Genomic DNA, 11,265 nt, shown 5'->3' on the forward strand with positions numbered 1-11,265 from the left:
ACATACGGTCAAGTTATCGAATGTTTAGCAGCCAAGGCTGCATACTCACGGTACCTGATATTCAGCTGGGAATGACTACAACAGTAAATAAACACAAGACATATATATACTCTATTAGCCACAACACAACCAGGCTTATATTTAATATGCCACAAATTAATCCTGCATAATAACACCTGCGTGTTTGTTATGCTAGCTCCTAGCTCCTCTGCTAGCTCCTAGCTCCATAGAACACGCCAATACAATTCAAACACCCGATCAACACACACAATCACTCAGCCCAAAAGACCGTTCACCTAACCCAAGGTTCATAAAGCTTATATATTTTTAAAAAGTTACGTACGTGACGCGCACTTACGGTACGGTACGTGTTATGCTAGCTCCTAGCTCCTCTGCTAGCTCCTAGCTCCATAGAACACGCCAATACAATTCAAACACATGATCAACACACACAATCACTCAGCCCAAAAGACCGTTCACCTAACCCAAGGTTCATAAAGCTTATATATTTTAAAAAAGTTACGTACATACGCAAAAAAAAGCCAAAGCTGCATACTCACAGTAGCACGTCTGCGTCTTTGTCATCCAAATCAAAGTAATCCTGGTAAGAGTCTGTGTTGTCCCAGTTCTCTACAGGCGTCTGTGTATCCAAATCAAAAGTCCTCCTGGTTAGAGTCTCTGTTATCCGAGTTCTTCCATCTTGACTGCATCTTTCGGGAATGTAAACAAAGAAGCGCCGGCTGTGTACTGTTGTGGCTGACTACGTTCGAAAAATACGTCCATTTCGCACCGACAACTTTCTTCTTTGCTTGCTTGGCTTCCTTCTCCATAATGCAATGAACATGATTGAAACAGATTCACGAACACAGATGTCCAGAATACTGTGGAATTATGAAATGAAAACAGAGCTTTTTCGTACCGGCTTCAATGTGGAAGGCATACCCGTGTTCGTCGGGCTACGTCACGCGCATACGTCATCCTCAGAGGCGTTTCGAACCGGAAGTTTAGCGGCAAATTTAAAATGTCACTTTATAAGTTAACCCGGCCGTATTGGCATGTGTTATAATGTTAAGATTTCATCATTGATATATAAACTATCAGACTGCGTGGTCGGTAGTAGTGGGTTTCAGTAGGCCTTTAATTCAATTTATATCTCATGACACACTATCTGTATGTAATATGGCTTTTAATTTTTTACGGCTCCAGACAGATTAGTTTTTGTATTTTTTGACCAATTTGGCTCTTTCAACATTTTGGGTTGCCGACCCCTGATCTAGTTTATTAATACTATTAAGGACATTTTCTTAATGCTAACATATAGCACCAAAAACGCTATAATGTGGTCATCTGTGTCGAATAAATCACTTGGCTTTACTGCACAACAACAACAATAATTAAGATTTATAGTTTCTGCTATTAAAATCGATAACAAAAATACAGTAGATTGGATCAACAATCACAATATTTATTACTAGGACTTCACATGACGTTAGTTTATTTCCACAATCAGAGGTCTTTGTAGTTATTTTTAGGCATAAAAACCACAAAAGAACACAATCTAATGCGATCTCTTGTCCTTAGTGTCCGCTCAGTTCTGCTCTCAAATATGACTAATATAGCAAAGAATGAACCCAATTGCATCACATAAAGTTTTTCAAACACATCAAATGTTCACACAAACCTTTGACTAAGTTATCGCTGCAGACAAGCATGGTCCGAATGTACTGCACAGGATGAAAGCGACATGTTTTCAGAGCCACTTTCGTAAATTCCTTGACTTTTTTCCCTTTATGAACCACTTCCTTCTGGACTCTAAAAACTTCCTATCTCTTGATTTGAACACTGGGAACAGCATTTTCAGCTCAAACTCGAATTGTTTGCCCTCCATGTGCATTATACCATGACATCGTATGCAACCCAGCAATAGTCTCACACAGCTGGAAACCTGCGGCCCCAAACTTCTTAAAAGTCCTCAGACTGTGTTATTGTTCTGAGTAAATATTTGTTGACAACAACAAAGGCCTCGCCAGAGAAGAATGTTGTCTGATGGGATTGTTCAACCTGTGTGAAATGCACACTGTTAATGTTGTGTCAAGAAATACACAACAATGCCCTGGAGAAGTAAATATACTTGCATAATAAATATACTATTCTTCATATTGATCATATTCAGGAATATTCCAACAACATATTCAGCATTTTGTATGGAAACTGAAACTTGAACCTGGAAACAAATCTTGTTCCTCTGTTCATACAAGGAAACTGTTGATTCCTGCTATTTTTTAACCTTTACTGGATTATGATCATCTGCTTTTTATGAATGTAAAAGAACATCTTTAAAAAAAACTTCCATCCAAGCATGCTTCTTCAGTTCATGCTTAAAGACTAGATAGGACCATTGTAGTCATGACATTTTCCTAAGACTATAACATCTAGTCTTTGAGCATGAACAGTCCAGTTGTGATCAATTCAATCACCTGGCAGAAGTGCCCAGCAAAGTGGAATCTCTCTGGTCAGGTCAGGAGGGTTCAGCTTTCACATTTCATCTGAACTATCAGTGACTAGATGGGACGGCTCGGGTTATGATTCATCAAATTGTCCAATCTAGCCTTTGATAGTTCACATTCAAAGACTAGATAGTACAGCTCTACTCAGATTGCCATATGATAGTTCATACCCAAAGACTAATTAGGAATAATCTACCCAGATTGTTTTATCTAGTCCAATGGTTCGCACTCAAAGACTAGATAAAACAGCTTGAGTTATAACTTGAATGTATTTTTCACCTAAGTCTTTTGATAGTTCATGCTCAAAGACTAAATAGCAAAGCTCTGGTTATGACTATAGTCAGACTGTCATATGTAGTTCAATAATTCAAGCTCCAAGATTTGATTGGACAGCTTCAGTTATGACAGGTCAGATTGTCCGATCTAGTCTTCGATAGTTCACGGCCAAAGACTAGATAGGAAAAGTCTACTCAGATTGTCCTACGTAGTCCAATAGTTTACACTCAAAGTACAGATAGGACAGGTTTGGTATGACTGGTCAGATTTTTCAATAGTTCATGCTCAAAGACTGGATAGGACGACTCAGGTAATGACTAGTCAGATTGGCCAACCTGGTCTATGATAGTTTATGGTTAAAGACTAGATAGTGAAATTCTAGTTATATTTGTCCTGCCTTGTCTTTGATAGTTCACGCTCAAAGACTACAAAGGAAAATTCTACTTAGATTGTTCCATCTAAGCCAATAGTTCACACCCAAAGACTAGATAGGACTGCTTGGGTTTGACTAGTCAGATTTTTCCCTCTACTCGTTGATAGTTTATGCTCAAAGACTAAATAGCACAGCTCTGTTTATGACTAAAGTCAGACTGTCATATCTTGTCTGATTGTTTGCACTCCAAGACTAGATAGAAAAAGTCTACTCAGATTGTCCCATCTTGTCCGATAGTTCACACTCAAATACTAGATAGCTTGGGTTATGACTAGACAGATTATTATTAGTATATTCTTAAAGTCTAGATAGGACAGGCTCAGGTTATGACTAATCAGATTGGCCAATCTTGTCTTTGATCGTTTATGGTCAAAGACTAGATAGAACAACTTTGGTTATGACTATACTCAGACTGTGATACGTAGTCTGATAGTTCACGCTCCAAGACTAGATAGGTCAACTCGGTGTGTGACTAGTCAGATTGTCCAAAGTTCAAACTCAAAGACTAGATAGTACAGCTCTACTAAGATAGTCCTATGTAGTATTTGATAGTTCACAGCCAAAGACTAGATGGAGAAAAGACTATGACAATTATCCAATCTGGTCCAATAGTTTACACTTAAAGACTAGATAGGACAGCTCAGGTTATGACTCTAGTCAAACTACCATATCTAGTCTGATAGTTCAAGTTCCAAGACAAGATCGGAGAGGTGGGTGTAGACTAGTCGGATTGTCCTATCTAGTCAAGACTACATATGAAAATTCTACCCAAATTGTCCCATTTGCTAAAAGACGAGATAGAACAGATCACATTCAAAGACTAGATTTTACAGCTGTAATCAAATTGTCTTATCTTGTTTTTTTATGGTTAAAGACTAAATAGTGCATTAGTAGTCAGATTGTCCTATCTTGTCTTTGATATGTCTGTCATGCTCAAAGACTATACAGGGAAATTATACTCAGATTGTCCTATGTAGTCCACCAATTAGGACAGCTTTGGTTATTGTCCAAAGTTCACACTCAAATACCTGATAGGACAGTTTGGCTTATGACTAGTCAGATATTTCAATCTAGTCTTTGACAGTTCGCGCTCAAAGACTAGATAGGACAGCTCGGGTTATGATAGTCCAATTTTGGTAGGTCGCGTTCAAAGACTAGATGGGACAGCTTAGTCAGATTGTCCTATCTTGTCCTTTATATTTTAAGCTCTAAAACGATATAGGAAAATTATACTCAGATTGTCCAATGTAGTCAGTTAGGACAGCTCTGGTTATTGTCCAAAGATCCCACTCAAAAGACCAGATCAGACAGTTTGGCTTATGACTAGTCAGATATTTCAAACTAGTATTTGATAGTTCGCTGTCAAAGACTAGTTCAAGTTAAAGTTAAAGTACCAATGATAGTCTCACACACACACACACTCACACACACTAGGTGTGGTGAAATTTGTCCTCTGCATTTGACCCATCCCCTTGTTCCACCCCCTGGGAGGTGAGGGGAGCAGTGAGCAGCAGCGGTGGCCGTGCCCGGAAATCATTTTTGTTGATGTAACCCCTAATTCCAACCTTTGATGCTGTGTGCCAAGCAGGGAGGCAATGGCTCCCATTTTTATAGTCTTTGGTATGACTCGGCCGGGGTTTGAACTCACAACCTACCGATCTCAGGGCGGACACTCTAACCACTAGGCCACTGAGTAGTAGACAGGACAGCTCGGGTTATGATACTCCAATTTTGGTAGTTCACGTTCAAAGACTAGACAGGACAGCTTAGTCCGATTGTCCTATCTGGTCTTTCAGTATAAAGTGACGAAGCCTGTCTGGATGAGAGGTGGATCGTCCTCTAAAACGACTTCGATATTCCAGTTGGGATTGATTCAGTTTCCTGGAGAAAAGTTAGGTCAGGAGTCCATCACCATGGCAACAGTCAACGTTTGACACCAAATTTCTTGAATGAGAAGTTTTTCATGAAATGCATTTTGGTTCTTTTTTGCTCCTCAGATTCCAAACGCTAAACAATCGGTGCGTCCAAAGTCGGCCATGTTGCCGGAGAAAGACTACAGTCTGTCGGAGCTGCTGACTCAGGTGGACTCTGGGATCTCCAGGAGCTTTGACCGCCTGAAGGACGACAGCAAGGAGAAAAGACTGTCGGGCATGTCGTCCGCTGACTCGGCGTTTTCCTCACAGGACTCCATCACGCTCTCGTTGGAGAAGGAAAACACGATTGGTAAGAATCAAACACCCGTGACTAGAGATGTCCGATAATGGCTTTTTTGCCGATATCCGATATCCCGATATTGTCCAACTCTTAATTACCGATATCAACCGATACCGATATATACAGTTGTGGAATTAACACATCATTATGCCTAATTTTGTTGTGATGCCCCGCTGGATGCATTAAACAATGTAACTTTACCATGAATTGATTAACGTGGACCCCGACTTATAGGCCTACTGAAATGAGATTTTTATATTTAAACGGGGATAGCAGGTCCATTCTATGTGTCATACTTGATCATTTCGCGATATTGCCATATTTTTGCTAAAAGGATGTAGTAGAGAACATCGATGATAAAGTTTGCAACTTTTGGTCGCTGATAAAAAAGCCTTGCCTATACCGGAAGTAGCGTGACGTCACAGGTTGTGGAGCTCCTCACTTCTGCACATTGTTTACAATCATGGCCACAAGCAGCAAGAGCGATTCGGACCGAGTAAGCGACGATTACCCCATTAATTTGAGCGAGGATGAAAGATTTGTGGATGAGGAAAGTGAGAGTGAAGGATTAGAGGGCAGTGGAAGCAATTCAGATAGGGAAGATGCTGTGAGAGGCGGGTGGGACCTGATATCCAGCTGGGAATGACTAAAACAGTAAATAAACACAAGACATATATATACTCTATTAGGCTCAACACAACCAGGCTTATATTTAATATGCCACAAATTAATCCCGCATAACAAACATCTCCCCCCTCCCGTCCATATAACCCGCCAATACAAATCAAACACCCGCACAACACACTCAATCCCACAGCCCAAAGTACCGTTCACCTCCGCAAAGTTCATACAGCACATATATTTCCCCAAAGTTACGTATGTGACATGCACATAGCGGCACGCACGTACGAGCAAGCGATCAAATGTTTGGAAGCCGCAGCTGCGTACTCACGATAGCGCGTATCCAACTCAAAGTCCTCCTGGTAAGAGTCTCTGTTGTCCTAGTTCTCCACAGGCCAATGGTAAAGCTTGACTGTCATATTTCAGGAATGTAAACAATGAAACACCGGCTACGTGTTTGTGTTGCTGCAGCCAGCCACTAATACACCGCTTCCCACATACAGCTTTCTTCTTTGCTGTCTTCATTGTTCATTAAACAAATTGCAAAAGATTCACCAACACAGATGTCCAGAATACTGTGGAATTTTGCGATGAAAACAGACGACTTAATAGCTGGCCACAATGCTGTCCCAAAATGTCCGCTACAATCCGTGACGTCACGCGCAAACGTCATCATACCGAGACGTTTTCAGCAGACTATTTAGCGGGAAATTAAAAATTGCACTTTATAAGTTAACCCGGCCGTATTGGCATGTGCTGCAATGTTAAGATTTCATCATTGATATATAAACTATCAGACTGTGTGGTCGGTAGTAGTGGGTTTCAGTAGGCCTTTAAACAAGTTGAAAAATTAATTCGGGTGTTACCATTTTGTGGTCAATTGTACGGAATATGTACTGTACTGTGCAATCTACTAATACAAGTTTCAATCAATCAATCAAAAACAAGGTTTTCCAAAATAAGAGAACAACTTCAACTCCAGTTATGGAAAAAAGTGCCAACATGGCACTGCCATATTTATTATTGAAGTCACAAAGTGCATTATTTTTTTTAACATGCCTCAAAACAGCAGCTTGGAATTTGGGACATGCTCTCCCTGAGATAATCCTGATACCCACTACAACTATGGGAAATACTATACTTTGACTTTCACAAAGTGCATTATTTTTATTTATTTTTTAAACATGCCTCAAAACAACAGCTACAAAAACAATGAAGGCACACAGCTTCAGTCCAGAGTATAGTAGAGCAGTGGTCCCCAACCACCGGGCCGTAGACCGATTGGTACCGGGCCGCACTAGAAATAAAAAAAAATAAAAAAAAGTGTTTTTTAATTTTAATTAAATCAACATAAAAAACACAATATATAGGTTATATATCAATATAGATCAATACAGTCTGCAGGGATACAGTCCGGAAGCACACATGATTGTATTTCTTTATGACATAAAAAAATAATAATAATAATAATAAAAAATACCATAACCCCCCCACAATTTTCAAGCAGCTACAAAAAGGTTGCGGACCACTGTACTAGAGCATACTTGACAACCTTGAGACCTACGAATTCGGGAGATGGGGGAGGGCGGGGTTTTGGGGGGGTAGGGGTTTGGTGGTAGCGGGGGGCGTGTATTATAGCGTTCCGGAAGAGGTAGTGCTGCAAGGGGTTCTGGGTATTTGTTCTGTTGTGTTTATGTTGTGTTACGGTGCGGATGTTCTCCCGAAATGTGTTTGTCATTCTTGTTTGGTGTGGGTTCACAGTGTGGCGCATATTTGTAACAGTGTTAAAGTTGTTTATACGGCCACCCTCAGTGTGACCTGTATGGCTGTTGACCAAGTATGACTTGCATTCATTTGTGTGTGTGTAAATGCCGCATATGTTATGTGACTAAGCCGGCACGCTGTTTGTATGGAGGAAAAGCGGACGTGATGACAGGTTGTAGAGGACGCTAAAGGCAGCGCCTTTAAGGCACGCCCCCAATAATGTTGTCCGGGTGGAAATCGGGAGAATGGTTGCCCTGCGAGATTTTCGGGAGGGGCACTGAAATTCGGGGGTCTCCCGGGAAAATCGGGAGGTTGAAAGAGATACCGATAAATTCTGATATTACATTTTAAAGCATTTATCGGTCTCTACCCGAGACGCTTTGATGGCTTCACTGTTTGCTTCTTCTCGGCCATAGATTCTGCTGAGGTGCACAAGAGGAAGTTGTGTGACGCAATCAGGAGCAAAGACATCGCCAAGCTGATGAAGATCCTTCAGCCGCAGGACGCCGATCTCCTGCTGGAGGGAGGAGTGAGCCTCCTCCATCACGCCGTCGCCTCCGACAGCGAGGAAGCCGTCAAGTTCCTCCTGCTGAACAACGCCGACCCAAACCTGGCCAACGGCCGTGGCTCCACCCCCCTCCACCTCGCCACTGAGAAGCACCTGAAGCCTCTGGCGGAACTCCTGCTGAGCCGCCGCAGCACCAACGTCAACGCCAAGGACGAGGACCAGTACACCGCCTTGCACTGGGCCGCCCACAACGGAGATGAGGCGGTGACGCGCCTGCTGCTGGACCGCGGCGCCGCCATCAACGAGACCGACGGCCAAGGGCGCACGGCCGCTCACGTGGCGTGCCAGCACGGCCACGAGAACGTGGTCCGAGTGCTGCTGAGCCGCAGCGCCGACGTCCGCGTCAAAGGAAAGGACGACTGGACGGCGCTGCACTCGGCCGCCTGGCAGGGTCACCTGGGCATCACCAAGCTGCTCATCAAGCAGGCCGGCGCTGACGTCAACGCCCAGACGACGGACGGACGCACGCCGCTGCACTTGGCCTCCCGCAGGGGGCAGTACCGAGTCGCCCGGCTCCTCATCGAGCTCAGAGCGGACGTGCACGTGACCTCCTGCGACTTGGACACGCCCCTCCATGTGGCGGCCGAGACGGGTCACACGAGCACGTCGCGCCTCCTCCTCAAACACGGCGCGGAGATCCACGGCGAGAACAAGCGAGGGTTCACTCCTCTGCACCTGGCCTCCCAGCGGGGGCACCAGACCACCGTCAAGATGCTGATAGAAGAAGGGGCGGACCCTCACAAACTGGACCTGATCCGGCGCACCGCCTCCCATTTGGCGGCGGAGTGCGGACACCCGGAAGTGGTGAAAAAGCTGCTCCCTCACGTCCCACACGAGGGCGCCCTGCCGGACCAGCTCGCCACATGGCCTGCGGAACACCTGCTGCAGGACTCTGCTAGCGAGAGCTTGTGGTCGCCCGAGTCCGAGCAGCTGGCAGAAGAAGCCAAGCCGCTCCAGAGGAGAGTCGTCATCCTCAAACTGACGGAGCACAAAGACGAGCCGCAGCTGAACGCTTCACAGTTTGGGCCTGCCTTGTGCTAACAGGAGGAAAGACGCTACAAGCTAACATAACTGTTAGCATTTTTCATGTTATGTAAATATGTACACTGTAAATACACATTCATGTCAAAAGTTACCATTTTGTACCTTTTTTTTTTACTGCATGAGCATATTTTTGTGTGATTATGATCAGGAAGATGGACAATTTGTGCACAGTGAGTCCATTTTAGTACAACTATTTTGTTATTGTAGATATTTTGTAGTACATACTAACACTAAACCGGCCTTAGTGTGTGAGTGTAAATGTTGTGTCTGTCTGACTTGTCCAGGGTGTACCCCGCCTTCTGCCCGAGTGCAGCTGGGATAGGCTCCAGCACCCCCCGCAACCCCAAGAGGGACAAGCGGTATAAAAACGGATGAATGGAAGGATGAAAATGTTCTGTTTGTTTAATATCAGCTGCACCAGGAAGCCATTAAAAAACTTTTACTTCATCTGAGGACTTCATTTATTTAAGGGATTTGGTGCCTACCTGGAAGACTGTCTCTGAGGTCATTTAAACAATTGTTTTGAAATGTTTTTTATTAAATTTACAAAAACATCAACATGCAGGAAACTTGCCTCAAAAAACATTTTACTGTTTGTAGCACTGGGGAACAGCACAGTTAGCATGTGACTGGTACTGAAAAGAAGGTAAATGCTGTACAAAAACAATTATTTTTTTCCATATACATTTTTAAAGAGGATCTGTTATTAGTACTTTTTGCTGTGTAACTTAGCAGTATAATTGACATAGTACAAACCCCGTTTCCATATGAGTTGGGAAATTGTGTTAGATATAAATATAAACGGAATACAATGATTTGCAAATCCTTTTCAACCCATATTCAATTGAATGCACTACACAGACAAGATATTTGATGTTCAAACTTTATTTTTTTTTGCAAATAATAATTAACTTAGAATTTCATGGCTGCAACACGTGCCAAAGTTGTTGGGAAAGGGCATGTTCACCACTGTGTTACATGGCCTTTCCTTTTAACAACACTCAGTAAACGTTTGGGAACTGAGGAGACACATTTTTTAAGCTTCTTAGGTGGAATTCTTTCCCATTCTTGCTTGATGTACAGCTTAAGTTGTTCAACAGTCCGGGGGTCTCCGTTGTGGTATATTAGGCTTCATAATGCGCCACACATTTTCAATGGGAGACAGGTCTGGACTACAGGCAGGCCAGTCTAGTACCCGCACTCTTTTACTATGAAGCCACGTTGATGTAACACGTGGCTTGGCATTGTCTTGCTGAAATAAGCAGGGGCGTCCATGGTAACGTTGCTTGGATGGCAACATATGTTGCTCCAAAACCTGTATGTACCTTTCAGCATTAATGGCGCCTTCACAGATGTGTAAGTTACCCATGTCTTGGGCACTAATACACCCACATACCATCACAGATGCTGGCTTTTCAACTTTGCGCCTATAACAATCCGGATGGTTCTTTTCCTCTTTGGTCCGGAGGACACAACGTCCACAGTTTCCAAAAACAATTTGAAATGTGGACTCGTCAGACCACAGAACACTTTTCCACTTTGTATCAGTCCATCTTAGATTACCTCAGGCCCAGCGTAGTGTTTCTGGGTGTTGTTGATAAACGGTTTTCGCCTTGCATAAGAGTTTTAACTTGCACTTACAGATGTAGCGACCAACTGTAGTTACTGATAGTGGGTTTCTGAGGTGTTCCTGAGCCCATGTGGTGATATTCTTTACACACTGATGTTGCTTGTTGATGCAGTACAGCCTGAGGGATCGAAGGTCACGGGCTTAGCTGCTTACGTGCAGTGATTTCTCCAGATTCTCTGAACTCTTTGATGATATTACGGACCGTAGA

At 43.2% G+C, this 11,265-nt stretch overlaps 1 protein-coding gene across 2 annotated transcripts in view; it reads left to right on the top strand.

The window, feature by feature from the left end:
* ripk4 (receptor-interacting serine-threonine kinase 4) overlaps nt 1-9,861 on the top strand; it is a 62,857-nt gene extending 52,996 nt beyond the window's left edge. For both annotated transcript variants that reach the window (XM_062048428.1, XM_062048429.1), the window contains 2 exons: nt 5,214-5,439; nt 8,232-9,861. In XM_062048428.1, the coding sequence (XP_061904412.1) occupies nt 5,214-5,439; nt 8,232-9,424 (1,419 nt within the window). In that variant the 3' untranslated portion in view covers nt 9,425-9,861. The remainder of the gene's footprint in view (nt 1-5,213; nt 5,440-8,231) is intronic.
* Nucleotides 9,862-11,265: the final 1,404 nt, after the last annotated feature.

This window comes from Entelurus aequoreus, linkage group LG05 (genome assembly GCF_033978785.1).
Source record: "Entelurus aequoreus isolate RoL-2023_Sb linkage group LG05, RoL_Eaeq_v1.1, whole genome shotgun sequence".
NCBI lineage: Eukaryota > Metazoa > Chordata > Actinopteri > Syngnathiformes > Syngnathidae > Entelurus > Entelurus aequoreus.